This window comes from Oncorhynchus tshawytscha, linkage group LG22, assembly GCF_018296145.1.
Source record: "Oncorhynchus tshawytscha isolate Ot180627B linkage group LG22, Otsh_v2.0, whole genome shotgun sequence".
NCBI classification, from domain to species: domain Eukaryota; kingdom Metazoa; phylum Chordata; class Actinopteri; order Salmoniformes; family Salmonidae; genus Oncorhynchus; species Oncorhynchus tshawytscha.
The window spans coordinates 9,350,816-9,367,322 of NC_056450.1; the positions used below are offsets into that span (position 1 = coordinate 9,350,816).

General features: G+C 49.4%; 1 protein-coding gene and 1 pseudogene across 1 annotated transcript; one reads left to right on the forward strand and one right to left on the reverse strand.

Moving 5' to 3' along the window:
• Positions 1-16,507, reverse strand: part of LOC112221512 — a 144,127-nt pseudogene that overhangs the window by 31,053 nt on the left and 96,567 nt on the right.
• On the forward strand, positions 7,068-10,409 carry LOC112221715 (galanin receptor type 1). Its single transcript, XM_024383969.2, has 5 exons — positions 7,068-8,636; positions 8,771-8,907; positions 9,244-9,639; positions 9,765-9,846; positions 9,938-10,409. Exons 1-5 carry the CDS (start codon positions 8,447-8,449, stop codon positions 10,204-10,206), a joined length of 1,074 nt encoding a protein of 357 aa, XP_024239737.1. The 5' UTR covers positions 7,068-8,446; the 3' UTR covers positions 10,207-10,409.

Below are 16,507 nucleotides of genomic sequence, written 5' to 3' on the forward strand. Positions count from 1 at the left end.
AATATCGCAGAATTTCCAGGTTGTGTTACACAGGTAGAAATATTGGCAACGTGCACAAAAGCAGACACACACACACACACACACACACACACACACACACACACACACACACACACACACACACACACACACACACACACACACCCCTTACCTTGAAGCCTATCTTGAGGTCCTCACAGAGCTGGGAGCAGCCACTCTGCTTGCTGTTGAGACACTCGTTGATGAAGCAGTTGAGTTCGTCAGAGCCGTCGCCACAGTCGTCGTTGCGGTCACACAGCAGCGTCTCGTTAAGACACTTCCCGTTGCGACACATGTAGGCAGAGTCATTACACTTCCTCTCTGTAGGCGGAGCAAAAGACTGCCGTTTAGGTTATGCAGACAGAAGGGCCAGCAGCGCCAACATCGCTTTACTGCAATGACCACAGAGAACATGAAAAGATGCACTACGCAGAACTCGCTCCGCCATTTCCTGGTTGCTAAAAAAAACTCTAATAGTTAACTCTTAACTTTAAAAAAAATTCCTTAAACAACTCAACCACAAAATGACGCACAAACACAGTGTTGCACTATACATTTCCACAGTACAGACAAAGACCACAGTGTGTCCGTGAGACCTGAGTCTGTGCACCGGGGGTTCTTGGGAGCTTCATCAGAGCGGTCCTGACAGTCGAAATCTCCATCACACTCCCAGCTCTTCTGGTTGAGGCAGCGGCCGTTGTTACAGCGGAACTCCTCCGGCCCACACGTAGGATACTCTACACGGGTAGAGAGGTAGGCACATGTCAGCGCCGAGACATCTGTCTGCGTCTCTATAACTGTCAAATGTCCCTATCCTTTCAGTTATGGGTAATGGCGAAGGAAACGATAACCGTATATTGAAAACTCGTCAGTTATCCTGCACTGCCAGGTCGGCGGTTAAGGGAAGAAGGAACTGACAAAAAGACGCACACATCACAACCGCCAGCATCACTCCATCCCCGTCTCTCTCCTCCTCTGTTGCTCACGCAGCGCCACACACTCACCGCACTGTGGGGACTCGTCGGATCCGTCAGAGCAGTCGACGTCGTGGTCACACACAAAGTGCTTGGGGATACACTGTCTGTCCTGGCACATGAACTCATTCTCATCGCAGGTGTTGTTGTACACTGAGAGGGAGAGAAAAGAGAGCGAGAGAAAGTGAGAACGGGTTAGCAAACAGAGGGCGTGGCAAAAATGAACGACACGCCACGTAACCGTAGCAGTCTCTAACAACAGTCTTCAACCCGTTGCCAGCTAAATGGGGAACGTTCTAATTTCTACTTAGTTCTACTACCGAAGCCCAATTCAGGCGTGGTGATGATTATGGAGTGAGTGGAGGAGCTGTTGAGAGATTGTTCTCCAACTCACAGCAGCCAGCCTTGATGGGTACAACCCATAGGGGCAGAGTACTATACTATATTATTAGGACATTTGTGGCTCTCCTCCTACTCACAACAGAGGGGGAAATAAATGCTGTTGCCCTCTCACTTTCAAACCAAGGTGCCTGAACAGCGGCGCAAACTAAAGACTACGACTCACAGCAGCCAGCCTTGACGCTCTCGTCCGCCCCGTCCAGACAGTCCTTATCCCCGTCACACTTCCAGCGTTGAGGGACACACACATGAGTGCCGGGACACTGGAACGCCTCGGGGCTGCACGTCTTGGTTTCTATGGCAACGTCGGAGACATGAACAGGTTAGACAACTTTCAAGTAGCGGTCGACAAAAATGAACCGGATCAAGCAACCAACCAACGAATCAGGCTCCTCCTGTGTAAATATGTATGGGAGAATTTGGGAATCGCGTTGGTAATTGCTGCCAATGTCAGCAGAGGGTATGGTAGAGAACTCGGTATGGCCTGGGGCCATAAATCGTAGGAGCCACTCACTGCATCTGCTGTCCTCGTCACTATTGTCGCCACAGTCGTCGGCGCCGTCACACACCCAGTGGTTGGAGATACAGCGATGGTTCCCACACTCAAACTCGGTGGACGTACAGAACTTATCTGCAAAGACAGAGGGAAAATGTTACAGCGAATTTCATCTGGGTTACTTTGTGCAAGAATAGATTTATTATCAAAAAAAAAAAAAAAAAAAAAAAGGTTAACTGAATTATTAAACTCTGACCCCATGCTGGTTGTGTTTATCTATTGTATACGCAGGGAGACCACACCGTTTTGATCTTTGTGGCACAACAGTAAAACACAAAGTTGCATTACACCAGCTAAGGGAATACGGGGAAGCACAGAAGGTATCTCTATATTGGTCAAGGAGACTGACCACAGTGGGTCTCGTCAGCGCCGTTCTCACAGTCGTTCTCCTTGTCACAGGTCCAGCTCATAGGGATACAGCGACCACTGGGGCAGGCAAAGAAGTTCACCGGGCACTTCAGCTTCTTCTTGTCTGGCGGAGAGAGACAGAGAGTACACTGTAACGATTTGACGGTCCTAAAGGTGTTTGGCAATAAGTCAGAACGGTGCTCCAAATAGCTATGCTTCCTTTCCTGCACAATGTAACCAATGGAGCAGTCCCAAAAGTGCCACCCCCACCCATTTTGTCACTCTGGGCAGGCTCAAGCAAACGCTCAAAGTGTTAGAAAGAAAAAGAAGACCGTTTAAAGCCCTGGCTGAATGATATACTGCCCAATAGGCCCTAAAAGGAGAACGGTAAGATCTGTCTGTCTGTTACCTGGGCAGTTTCTCTCATCCGAGTAGTCTCCACAGTCGTTGTTGCCGTCGCACTGCCAGGAAGGCAGGTAGCACAGCGTGGTCCTCTCACAGCTCTTGAAGGTCGCCCCCTTCACCCCCAGACGGAAGTAGCGGGAGCAGTCAGTTGGCACTGGGGAGGAGAGACGTCATACACGAATGAACAACCGTTAGGTGGTTAGTTGAGGGGCTCCTAGGGAGCGGCGTCTGTACGTTCAACACGGGGTGGGGGATGAAATGGCAATACTTTTCATCACAGTCGTATGTGCCCCGATGGGGGATGAAATGGCAATACTTTTCATCACAGTCGTATGTGCCCCGATGGGGGATGAAATGGCAATACTTTTCATCACAGTCGTATGTGCCCCGATGGGGGATGAAATGGCAATACTTTTCATCACAGTCGTATGTGCCCCGATGGGGGATGAAATGGCAATACTTTTCATCACAGTCGTATGTGCCCCGATGGGGGATGAAATGGCAATACTTTTCATCACAGTCCCGATGGGGGATGAAATGGCAATACTTTTCATCACAGTCGTATGTGCCCGATGGGGGATGAAATGGCAATACTTTTCATCACAGTCGTATGTGCCCCGATGGGGGATGAAATGGCAATACTTTTCATCACAGTCGTATGTGCCCCGATGGGGGATGAAATGGCAATACTTTTCATCACAGTCGTATGTGCCCCGATGGGGGATGAAATGGCAATACTTTTCATCACAGTCGTATGTGCCCCGATGGGGGATGAAATGGCAATACTTTTCATCACAGTCGTATGTGCCCCGATGGGGGATGAAATGGCAATACTTTTCATCACAGTCGTATGTGCCCCGATGGGGGATACGTTCAAAACGGACGCACTAGCCACGGCAGACGCCTCCGTACGCCATTACTGAGCTAAAAATGACCTTTCTTCACAGATATCCGACATGTCAGAGACGGCCTGTAGACTTACAGCAGTTCATCTCGTCGCTGGCGTCCTCACAGTTGACCACCTGGTCACATCGGCTGGTGTTGGAGATGCAGCTTCCATCTCGACACTGGAACTCTCCGACTTTGCAGAGGGTCACTGGAGGAAGCACACACATTAGAACGGGTATAGTCACGCGGACGCAAACACACACACACACACACACACACACACACTACTTACTGTTGCAGGGCAGCTCGTCGGAGTGATCTCCACAGTCGTCAGTCCCGTCACACCAGAACATGTGGCCGATGCAGCGGCCGTTGATACAGCGCCTGTAGCCCTTCTTACACAGCCGGTTCGCTGCAGAGAGGAAGACCAGCTCTAGCTGCCTTACTATGACCATTACATTATTAACCCCCCCCCCCTCAAAAAAAACAGACACACGCACACAGACTCACCGCAGTACGACTGTTTCTCGTCTGACTTGTCCTTGCAGTGGGCCATGCCGTCACAGGTCAGGCTGTAGTTGATGCAGTCCCCGTTGCCACACTCAAAGTCGTCCACACTGCCACACGACGTGTTCAGAGCTACGGTAGTAGGGGAGAGACAGAGACCGTCAGCACCATGCGTATCCTAACCTAGACCGTGACCCCCACCTAACGAGAACCTATTGACTGACAATGTCCCCAGGCCCCCACCCCTTCTCACCCGAACAGGAGTTGTCCTCCAGGAGTCTGCGGTCTCCACGGCAACTACAGTTGACCCTCGCGTCCGAGGTGAGCAGACACAGGTCCTGACAGCCCCCGTTGTTGATCAGACAGGGAGAGAACTCACCTGGTAGAATCAAAATCAATTAAATGTACTCGCAATAGCCTTTAAATACTGAAACTGTACAGTAGCCCTGTGTAATATCGGCATGAACACCATTAAGCGTGCCAATTTGAAGCCATCTAAGACGACGTTGGACTCCATTGGCGGTTCGTCAGCATAAACGCCCCCTTCCCCACGAGTTCCATCACTCACAGCTGTTGGTGTCGTTGGCCACAGCGATGATTCCCATTGGCTGCTGGGGGATGTCATTTCTCAGCACCCTCATGTCTCTGCCCACAAACTTGTCGGCCCTGAGCACGGCCCTGCGGACCCAGTCAGTCCAGAAGATGTAGTCTCCATACACCGCCAGGCCGAACGGATGCACCGGCTCATTCTTCACAACCACCTATGTGGGTGGGGGGTCACATGTTTGGTAAGAAAAGCAGCTTGTCTTCAAACAACCAAAAGTATTAGAGATGTTATTTCGATAACGATTCAGAACATATATTTTTTTTAACGGTTAGACAAGAGAACACAACCGCAGACGCTTGGGAGTCCACGGGCGGCTGGCGTCAACACCGTCCCAAGAAGTCGCCACGGTAACAAGAGTTGACACAGGTAACGGAGGTGACTCACGTAGCGGTTGCTGCCGTCGTACTCGCAGCGCTCGATCTTGTCCAGCGTGGCGTCGGAGAAGTAGAGTTTCTCGGCGCGGTGGTCTATGGCCAGGCCGTTGGGGGTGCGGATGTCATTACCGATGATCACCAGCACGTTGGCACCAGACAGACTAGCACGCATGATACTGGGGGACTGCTCGTTCCAGTTGGTCCAGAACATCAGACTGGTAAGACGAGGACAACAGGAAGTAAAGGGCGAGTTAGAAATAGCTTGGGAAAATGGTCTGTTACATAAAACAAACAGAAAATAACGGCAGAAAGACAAAGTAATGGAGTCAACGCATAAACCGCTCTAGTAACAGACTAATAAAACTGACCAAACAGCTACGGTTTGACATTTCATCCGTCAATTCAAATCTAGTAGTTGTTGTCAGTGGCTTTCAAAAGTCATTCACGCTCTTTCAAATTCTACATTAAAATATATATATATATATACACACAAAAGAACATCGCTGCCACTCACTCTTGACACTCGTCCAGTACAAAGGCCCTGGGGTGGTCGTCTCCAGACATGGTGACCACAGTGTTGCGGTCGTAGGCCTGCGGTCGGCTCTGGTCGACCGTGTGACGGGTAATGGTGGAGGTGGTGTAGCTGGTCCAATAGAGGGTGTCCCAGCCACGGTGGTACGCCAAACCCTCCACTGAGCCTACATCTGGGGGGTGGTGGGGGGGGTAGAACACAGAGGGGGAAAGACAGTCAGTAGAGGTATAGGCCCTATTGAGGGACTGGGACAGTACAGGAGGAAACAGGACAAGACATGATTCCGTTTTCAGCACCCTGTCGTCCTTTAGTGTAGTGGTCACAGCACAGTCAATACTACTGTCACGGACCTTGGTGGGTCTCAGGCAAAAGGACCAAGAGAGCCAATGAAAGAGCATCGCCTGCTGAGAAAGAAGCAAGTCCAAACAACTACGGCAGAAAGAACGAAGGAAACACGTCAATGTATGTCGTATTGGCAAAGGGAGCAAACCTCTCTACAAAGGGTCCTTTAAGGGGTGAATTCAACTCTAAAATCATGAATTATCATTAAATGATGGAATAGGTTGCAAGCATGGTCAACTTTCCAGGAAGGTAGTTGTTAAATGGCAATGGAAAAGGTTCTTATATGGGCATGTCCATCCAAATCAGCTGTCAAATGGAACAAAGCTGTGAGGAGAAAGAGAGAGAGGGGAGAGAGACAGACGGCGAGAAAAGAGAGAAGAAAGGAGAAAAGAAAGGAGAAAGAAATGACGAGAAAAGAGAAAGAATGGAGAAAGAAAGCGAGAGAAGAAAGGACAAATGGTACAGTGCTTCGAGTGAAGGACCTTGCCATGCCTGCTGTTCGGTATCATCCTGTCATTTCATGGCTGACTGCCTGCACACACATCGCTCCTCTCCCCACAGACCCTGTTATGCATGGTGACTTGTTATCCAGGAAGAAAATAAAAAAGACACCGCCAGAACGCACACACACACACACACACACACACACACACACACACACACACACACACACACACACACACACACACCCTTCTCCCTCTACAGTTTCCATTTCAGGATACTGTAACCCTTTTCTGACTCAAGTAGCTGTGTGACACCCGACAGAGGTGAGGTCACCCAAACACAATCCCCTGTAAAACCTTTTCAAGGGTCACCCCTTATGGGCTTTTCTCAGGGTTTCCCAGCATCTGCTGACGTCACGCCACGGTCCATTTTTTACGACAGCAACTGCTCAATAATAAAAGCCTGGACACTCCATGTAACTGTTTGCTCATGGTCAAAAGTCAACAACGTAGTTCTTTTTCTCCCAGGTGTTTAAGGTGGACGGAGGAGGGCTGGAAATCTTTGTGCACCTAAAGACAAGCAGTCAAACTGTAGCAGAGAGGGACGACAGCAAGAACAGGCAAAACACCCCTGCACAGCAGAGACCAGCGTTTAAAGCTAACCAACCAGAACTCTACTAAGTTGGCGTCCAAGCCACAGTCGATATTCTCCATCCTTGAAATTCCTAGTGACAAGGGCAGACAAAAAGGAGGATGTTGGCCAGGACGCTAGCAAACAACTAGTTAATCAGTAAAGCTATACAAATGTGATGTACCTGCCAAGGTTAGTGTGTTCTAAACCATTTTGCTGTTACTTATAATCAGAAACACCTCTGTGACTCCCCCTCCTCCTCCCCGCTCCTATCTCAGCCCCTGTTCAAACAGTAGTTAAACGAGAAGCGAGCTGTTACTGACAACATTACCTATCCGACAGACGAACAGGGAGTATCGTTCTCAAGGACAACAAAGCCCTCTCTTTCTCCCTCGCCTTTATTGTGTCCTCTTTTTTTGTGTGTCTTCGTTCCTTCTCTCGCGTTCCTGGTTGTTGCGCCTCTCCTCTAGCTACCCGAGGAATCTGAATCTGTGGCCAGGCAGGCAGGAGAGCTGAATGAACCTCATAACGGACGACAACACCACAGGCACCGCAGCGAGGCACTTAGCTTCAAGTAGAATTGACTGCTTTTAAATGGCACCTGAGACGGCAGGCAGCGACAGTCTCTCCTTTGTATTATAGTGTTGCTTGGTTTCAACAAATCAATGCAACATTAAAGGAAGAGACTGGATAGACATTTTTTTTTTAATCACCAACTTCTTTTGGGGGAGGGGGTGCTGATATGGAACACAGCCAGTTGCAGCCAGCGTCAGGAATGGACCCCTCCTCTCAATGTCATAGTCTCTAAGAAGAAGTATTTGTGTGCAAACTTGGATCATTAAAACTTGTTTTGGAAGTCTGGAGTGCACTCCTACGCCCCTGATTCTACGAGATTATAGTCTTATTGGGTGTTCTGGCCAGAGGCCGTAGAAACTAAACAACAGAAATCGATGCGGCATTCTTGTCAAATAGAAAGCGCCCGGACAAAGATTGTCACATCGTCTAAGCTGTGGAAACACAAAGGAATCTCAACTGCATTCGAGACAAGGAAGAACCGCCCAGACACCGAAGCATTGTTCACACGCTCCTAAGCACGAAAGACCTTAACTGCTCAGTTAGCTGCTGCCTGGCAACGGGAACGTGTCAGTGAACCTGTCAGTCGTCGTGTTGGAAGTGCCAATGTGGTTACGAGTGATAAGGTTTTACAGTAGGAGAGGGTACGTTGGGAGGAGGGGCGTTGGGGACGAGTGTCAGAGACAGTGTTACTGTTATGTCACCTATTATCACAGTAGTTATAAGGACTATCAAGATTAGTGATAATTAGTAGTCTGTTATATCGGCGCCGCCGTGTGTGTGTGTGTCTATGGAGGACAGAATTAGAATAGAATTCAAATTTGCTTGGCAACAAAGAGCTGTGGTGAAATGCTGCTGATGAACAATAGTGATGTGGGAGCTTTGTGTAACAGTAGTAGTGGTGGGGGCCAGGGCAATGGGACAGACGGGACTGGGATGACGAAGTTGTTGGTGCCCATGCTGGACGGCCTCATCCTGGTGACAGGCCTGGCGGGCCACTGCCTAGTCATCTCCATCCTGGCCGGCCGCAGGAGGCGAGGTGATTGATAGATTTTTGGGGTACAAATTTTGTACAGTTAGAAAGTCTTTAAAAAAAAACAGCCCCAGAGGACGACACATTGAAAGCGTGAAAAATAATAATAATAATTTGTTCCACCGTGGTTGTGTGTGTAGGTGGAAAGCCTCCTCATGGGACAGACACCCTGCTGCTGGCTCTGAGTGCTGCTGACCTACTGCTGTTGCTCTGCCTACCCTTCCACACCGCGGCCATCGCCCTGGGCTCCTGGCCCTTCGGCAGCTTCCTCTGCAAGGTCCTTCATCCCTCCATCTTTTCATTCTTTGACTAGGGAAACACTTTATTTTGATGTACTTCCTTATACTTAGAGCTTCAACAGTATTTTTATGTACTTCCTTACTTAGAGCTTCAACAGTATTTTTATGTACTTCCTTACTTAGAGCTTCAACAGTATTTTTATGTACTTCCTTACTTAGAGCTTCAACAGTATTTTTATGTACTTCCTTAGAGCTTCAACAGTATTTTGATGTACTTCCTTTACTTAGAGCTTCAACAGTATTTTTAGGATCATGTTGTATTGTGCCTTGGGTATGAGAAATACGCTCTACAATTGTGTTATGCTGATTATTAGGTCGTCAGCTTCCTGGGCGTGGCCTGTTCTTCCGCCTCAGTCTTCACGCTGGCTGCGCTCGCCGTGACCCGCTACCTGACTGTGGTCCACCCCGCCTGGTCCTTCCGCTCCCGCATGCACAGCCGCCTCAAACTGACTGTGGCGCTCCTCTGGGTTCCCGCCGTAGCCCTGGCAGCTCCGCAGTTTGCTTTCCGCACGGTGGCGGTGTCCAGCGCATTACACTGCTTCGCCTTCCTGGGCGGCCTCAGTCAGCTGGTGTACAGCACGGCGTTGTTCCTGTTTGCCTTCGCGATACCATTGGGGGTTATTGTGATGATGTACGCCAAGATCTACTGCTTCCTGCGCCAGATGAGAGTGTCGGGACGTGCCCCCCAGCTGGAGCGCTACCAAAGCCAGGTAACCTGACCAAGGTGGCCGCCGTCCTGTCGTCATGTTGCCGGGATATCCGTGATCCATTCTAGTGTCGTTTCCAGTTTTACCTCTATGTATTCTAATGTTCTGTTGACTTCTGTGACCCACAGGTGACCCACACGTCAGCGCTGCTGGTGCTGGTCTTCACCCTCTGCTGGCTGCCCTCCTACAGCCTCATGTTCTCCCTCTTGGGTACCACAATAATCTGTTGTATTGTCTTTTCAATTGTTGTAATATTGTAGACTGGATGAAACTTCTATCCCTCTCGCTCTCTCCCTCACAGGGGTCAAGATCTCTGGTGTCTCCAGCTACCGCTCCATAGCAATCTTCATCCGTCTACTGGCGTCTTCAGCCGCGGTGGTGAACCCCGTCCTCTACGTGTTCATGTCCAATAAGTTCAGGAGGGATCTGATGGAGTTGGGCCGGGAGAGATGGGAGGGTTGCAGGGGGTGTACGGCAGGGTGCCCGGGGGTGTTCAGGGGCAGGGACATGGTGCGGCCCTTCAACCCTGTGGAGCTGGATACGCCAACCCTACCCTTACCCGGATTCTAAGGGTGACTATGAAAGGACATTCTGTGGATACTTAACAGATATTCTGTAGAGCTTTAATGACCCTCTATGGACACTATGAACTTTCTATGGTTCATTTAAGGACCACTATGGACCCCTCTATGGACAGTGGGGCAACATGTTTGATTATAGAATAAGATTGGTCTTACAACCTAATTTCAATAAACACAATTACCTCAGCTGAGGCCATTTGCTTCTTCCTGTTTTTTAATGTTTTTTTAATAGCACAAGCGGATTAAAAACCCACACGTGTACGAGTGCGTGAACGCCCAGCTAAAACGGCCAATTCCACGCGATCCTCCGTTGAGAGGATCCGCCAGAATGTTTTGCCTCTTGCGGACAGCGGAACATAACAGCGTCAACGTTAATACTCACTCTCCACCACCGTCTTGAGGTCTGATCCGTCATCATTGATCTGCTGGATGTTTCCAAAGTGGATGTCACTGAAGAAGATCCGATTGGCTCCCCTCCCCCCTCCCCCGCGGGAGTCAAAGGTCAGAGCGATGACGTTCTTCATGTGCTCCGGGTCCTCGAAGGGCTTGATGGGGGCGTTCAGGTTGGTCTCGTCTGACAGGTGGATGCTCTTCAGAATGGTCCGCTCCGAGTAGAGCAGGTAGCTGTCGTAGTCGCGGCAGCCGCGGCCGTCCTCGGCCAGCATGCCGTGTGCGCAGGCGCACGTTCGCTCCCCGTTGCCGCGGTACAGGCAGAGCTGTTCGCAGCCGCCGTTGTTGTCTTTACAGACGTTGGTGCCTGAGGGAGAGCACACGCACGTCAGTCTCATAGTCACATCAGTCTCACACAACTTAACACAATCACACCAGGGTTACAGGGAATTCCATTTCAGACAATCCAGGAAGGGAATTAAAAATCCTTGTTCAAAATAACTGCTCCTTTTTATTGACTTTTCATTTGAAGTGTCAATTAAACTCCCGCGTGGACCGATTTAAAATGAAACGGATCCCAACCCTGCCACACATGTTCTCTGCGGGTTTCTCTTAGGGGTTAAAAGTCCTTACCTTGTTGCCGGTCCCTGTTGAAGACCTTGATGTCCTTTAGTTGTACACCGATGCCGGTCCTCAGATACACATATTCCGTCGCGTTGTCTTTGTTGCCTCTCTTGATGGAACCGTTGGCGTGAGTCCTGGTCCGACACGGCAAAACAAAACACTAGTCAGTCACGCTCAAACAGGCTCGGAGGTAAAAACAAACACAAATTCGATTAAACGACACTCACGCCATGGGAATCTAAGTCTGGTAAACGGCAGGACGGCATAACAATGTGGGGAAACTGTTCGTCTATGGCCTACGCTCCTTAAAAAGGAGCCAATGCTCATTAGTCGAGTAAATCAGGCATACTGTAGCAGGGTAGCATATTAAAGGGTTAAACCAAGACCGAGGAGGTGTCGGGGATAGGGCAGCAGGGAGCTCACCTGTCGCTCCAGTAGATGTAGCCCTCGAAGACGGACACAGCGAACATGTCCATGTTGTTGTTGACCAGCACCACCTCTCGGTTCTCTCCCGTCTCCAGGTTGATGCGCTCGATCCGGTCGGTCCGCGCGTCACACCAGTACAGCAGCCCCTCCTACACACACAATCAGACAAATACTCAAACCGGTTTCTAAAAAAAGGAAAAAACGCTGGGTGTGTGTGAATCTGAAAGATGGATGCGCGCGCGTGTGTGTGTAGACTGTACCCTGTAGTCGATGGAGATTCCGTTGGGCCACATGATGCTGGAGTTGACCAGGACTAATCTCTGAGAGCCATCCAGACGGGCCCTCTCTATACGGGGGACCTGGCCCCACTCTGTCCAGAACAGATACCTGCACACACACACACACACACACACACACACACACACACACACACACACACACACACACACACACACACACACACACACACACACACACACACACACACACACACACACACACACACACACATACACACACACACGTATGAGTTTGAAGGCAAAAATATACAGTTTCCCCATCATATGACAAGCTACTGCCTGTAATTATTAATCAAAATGCAAACATAACTGGTTGCTGGACCAATAGCAAGCTATAAGTAACCATGTTAAGACACACAGAGCACTACGGTACACAGACACAGACACCCAATCCCTAGTCCCAGCCCCAACTACATACCCTTTCTCTGGGTGCACAGTGATGGCGCGGGGCTTGTCCAAGCCCTGGGAGATGACCACATAGCAGAAGGATCCATTGAGTCTGGCCACCTCGATGACGTCAAAGCCCTGATCTGTCCAGTAGATGTTACCTGACAGGGGACGGATGGGAGGAGTCAGTGTGTGTGCGCGTCCCTGCGTGTGTATGTGGTTGCGGTTCTGGTTGTTCTCTGACCTGCGATCCAGTCCACAGTGATGCCCTCCACCCTGCCGATGCCGTTGGTCACCACGTCTTCCCGCCACGTCTGGTCTCTCTTAGCTCGGCTGATGGTGCTCAGTCCCATGTCCACCCAGTAGATTGTGTCATTTTCTACGAGACAGAAGTGATGACCGTTCGTAACCAGATACAATAATCATTACCGTTAGCAAAATAAAGTCTCTAAAAGAGATAGCCTAGCAGTTAAGAGCATTGAGACCGTAACCAAAAGGTCGCCGGTTCGAATCCCGGAGCGACTAGGTGGTGGGGGGGAATCTGCCGCAACCCTAATTGCTCTGGATAATATTTGTTACTTGGAAGGCCGTAGGCAGGTACAGCGTAGAAACAGTTTGGGGAAACATCTTTGCAGTACGGTTGGCGTGACGACACCTTAACACTCAGGTGACTTGATCCTCAAACCAAAACTCCTGTATCGAGATTTTGGTAGGCCCACAAGCAGTACACTCACCGGCGTGGAAGTCGATGCCCACAGCCAGCGAGGTGCCAGACACGGGCACCAGGGCATCAGATTTGTCAGACGGGTCCAGGGGGATTCCTCGAATTCCCTCATGTACCGAGTAGAGCAGGAAGGAGCCCATACCTGGAGAGGGAGAGGACAGAAAGTTCAACACTGTTGTTACAGTAGGATTTCTCTGTATATTCTACACGGCAAGGCCATATTAGAGGATGAGGTGCTTCTATATCCAACGACTGTCCAAGCGCCTGTGACCCTTTGAATCGCTTTGCAACGTACTGCGATTTGTGGATTTGAATAAAGTGTTTCAAAATGTGTGTGTGTGTGTGTGTGTGTGTGTGCGTGTGTGGTCTCTTACCCTCGCAGGACTGCTGTCCACTCTTAAGGCTGTAGCCTGCAGTACACATACAGGCTCTGGTGCTAGAGGAGGTGGGCAGGCACAGCTGGGAACAGTCTCCATTGTTATTACTGCACAGGTTGATGCCTGGGATAACAGGGGGGGGGATACAGCCAAACAATAATGAAAACTCACTTTAAAAACAAAAACACCTCGTTGGTTAACTCGTCGGAGCTTCGACCGGGTAAGTCGGAAAGCGGGACATGGTAGGTGTGACAACTAGTGCGACGTCCTACCTGCACCTGTCTGCAGGCTCTCGTTGTATATTCTCATGTGCATCATAGGAGAGGTGTTGTTACGCAGCACCTTCCAGTTCCCGCCGTCACTCTTATCACACGTCCCCATCTGGTCTGTCCCCTGGTCGGCCCACCACAGCTTGTCACCTACACACACAGCATAGACATTCAGTACCACAGGCACACAATGGTTTAAAATGGGTGTTTCACACGACGTTGCAGAGTTTTCCCTGATTCCATATTTCCCCCCCCCGAGGGCAGAAACAAATGCGATTGGTTAAGTTGAGACAAGAAAGGTGATTGCTTAAAGTTAGGCAAATAATGTTAATGGGCAATAAAGCTTTTTCGGATTCAAACGGCATTTAAATTCCAGACTCGACAGACACAATAGACAAACGAATTACAACCAAAAAAAACAAAGGTTTCACAGATAACACTAACACAGTAGCTAACCCACAGGGCAAAGCGGATTATAAAGAACTCATTTCAGCCAAGCGTAGCTTCGTTTCCGCCTTACCCATGATGGCCAGAGCGGACGCCTTGGTCAGCCTGCCTGGTTTGACCCCGTCCAGGACCTCCAGGCCTGAGCCGTCCATCTGACAGCGGCTGATGGTGCCGTTCCCTGAGCTGACCCAGTACAGCTGCTCACGGTCGTAGTCTATAGACAGGCCTATAGGATATAGTTAGCACAACACGATCCCAGTCAGACCTCCCTCGTTCACTCACGCAGCCTACGTCATAGTCTTCAGACAGGTCTGAAGGGGACAAACAGGACAGATAACACTCCCTCTGTGCCGTAGTCTATAGAAAAGCCTGGCAGGGACAGAAAGGGGACATATAACTACACCCACATTCTCTGACTGCTCCAAAATATTGTCTGTAGTTGGAAACAGGTACTTTTTACCATTGAAGAACATAACACTGAAACCATTAAAAACGGATGCAGCCTAATGGTTTGCTTGTTCATCAGGAAAGGCCTAACAGTAACTAATCCAGACCTTTCCTGAAAGGAACAAACCATACACAACGGGGTTGTTTCTCGGGACACAGATTAAGCGCAAGAGAAACTGACAAACTGAATTGTTTTCACGGAAGACTTGAATTGTGAGGGTGACCCCCAAATTCATTTTCATGGTGAGCTAAATCTATTGGTTGTCGACACAAAATTGTGAAGGAAATGTGGTGATCTATTTAATAAGCACAGGAGACCAGCAAAATGGATAAAGTAGTGAGGTGGTATAGCAGGAACAGCAGCATCTAGTGGTCAAACACGGTACTGTCACATTAACTTACGGTAAACAATGCAAGCGACTTCAATGACTCATTTCTCTGAACAGGGCGGGGGAAAAACATGACATGGTACGGAGAAACAATACTCACACACTCAAGCACGCACTCACACTGACTCTCACTTTTTCCCACTTGCTCAGCATTGTTGTACACTAGAGTGTTGGTGTTCACCCACTCACCCACAGGGCCCTTTTGATTGGTGAAGAGCATGGTACGGTTACTGCCATCCATGTTGGCCATACTGATGTTGTCCCCATCAGTCCAGTACATCTTTCTGCAGAAGGACAAACACATGACCCGTTGTTACACGTTAAGCTTGGCTTGACGGTCACTGAAATCACCGTGACAACGTCAACGTTCTTTTGCTGTCGTCGTGTTATTCGAAAACTCCATTCCTACTCCAGTGTGTGTGTGTGTGTGTGTGTGTGTGTGTGTGTGTGTGTGTGTGTGTACTCACCCCAGTATAGGGTGCAGGACCAGGCAGTGGGGTTTGTCAAGGCCCTGGATAATAGCGTTCTTAAAGGATCCGTCCAGTCTGGCCACGTTGATCTGCTTCTTATTGGCATCATAGCTGGTCCAGAACAGGTTCCTAGACACCCAGTCTACTGCCAGACCATGGGCGTTGGGCAGGTCTGAAAAACAAGCACACATACAGGCAAATTGAACTAAACCACTAACGACAGGTAACTAACTGCCAACATGAAGGAAATACTTGAGTAAACGAAGGATACAAAGTATATTGAAAGCAGGTGCTGGTTCCTCAGTTAATTAAGCAGTTAACATCCCATCATGCTTAGGGTCGTGGATAAAAATGCCCAGCCGCCCATTATTTTGGCTACCATGGCTAGAAGAAGAGATCTCAGTGTGTGTGTGTGTGTGTGTGTGTGTGTGTGTGTGTGTGTGTGTGTGTGTGTGTGTGTGTGTGTGTGTGGTCTCAGTCAACCAGATCTCAACCCAATTGAACACTTATGTGAGATTCTGGAGCGGTGCCTGAGATAGCGTTTTCCACCCCCATCAACAAAACACCAAGTGATGGAATTTATTGTGTAAGAATGGTGTCGCATCCCTCCAATAGAGTTCCAGACACTTGTAGAATCAATGCCAAAGCGCATCGAAGCTGTTCTGGCTCGTGGTGCCCCAACGCCCTATTAAGACACTGTTGGTGTTTCCTTTATTTTGGCAGTTACCTATAGATTCAATAAACAAATTAGCATTAAGAGTATTTGAAAGAGCGGTCATCCTACCAGCAGACACCACGGTCTCTACTCCGGTGCCGTTGATGAAGGCTCTCTTGATGGTCTGGGTTCGCACGTCTGACCAGTAGATCCGGTGCTCCACGGCATCATAGTCCACCACGGTCACGTTGTCTATGTCTGGCACCGTGAAGGAGATGATGTAGTTATAGTAGGGGTTGTCTATGTCCACTCCCCTGATCTCTATCTGACGGGCATACAGCAGGAACTGGCGAGATTCTGGTGAGAGAATGGAAGAGACAAGGTGG

Bases quoted from the DNA above. Each gene is read 5' to 3' on its own strand.
- LOC112221715 (XM_024383969.2), top strand. From the start codon at position 8,447: ATGCTGCTGATGAACAATAGTGATGTGGGAGCTTTGTGTAACAGTAGT. The intron at 8,637-8,770 runs GTGATTGATAGA...TTGTGTGTGTAG, and splicing joins GGCCGGCCGCAGGAGGCGAG to GTGGAAAGCCTCCTCATGGG. The intron at 9,847-9,937 runs GTACCACAATAA...TCTCCCTCACAG, and splicing joins CCTCATGTTCTCCCTCTTGG to GGGTCAAGATCTCTGGTGTC.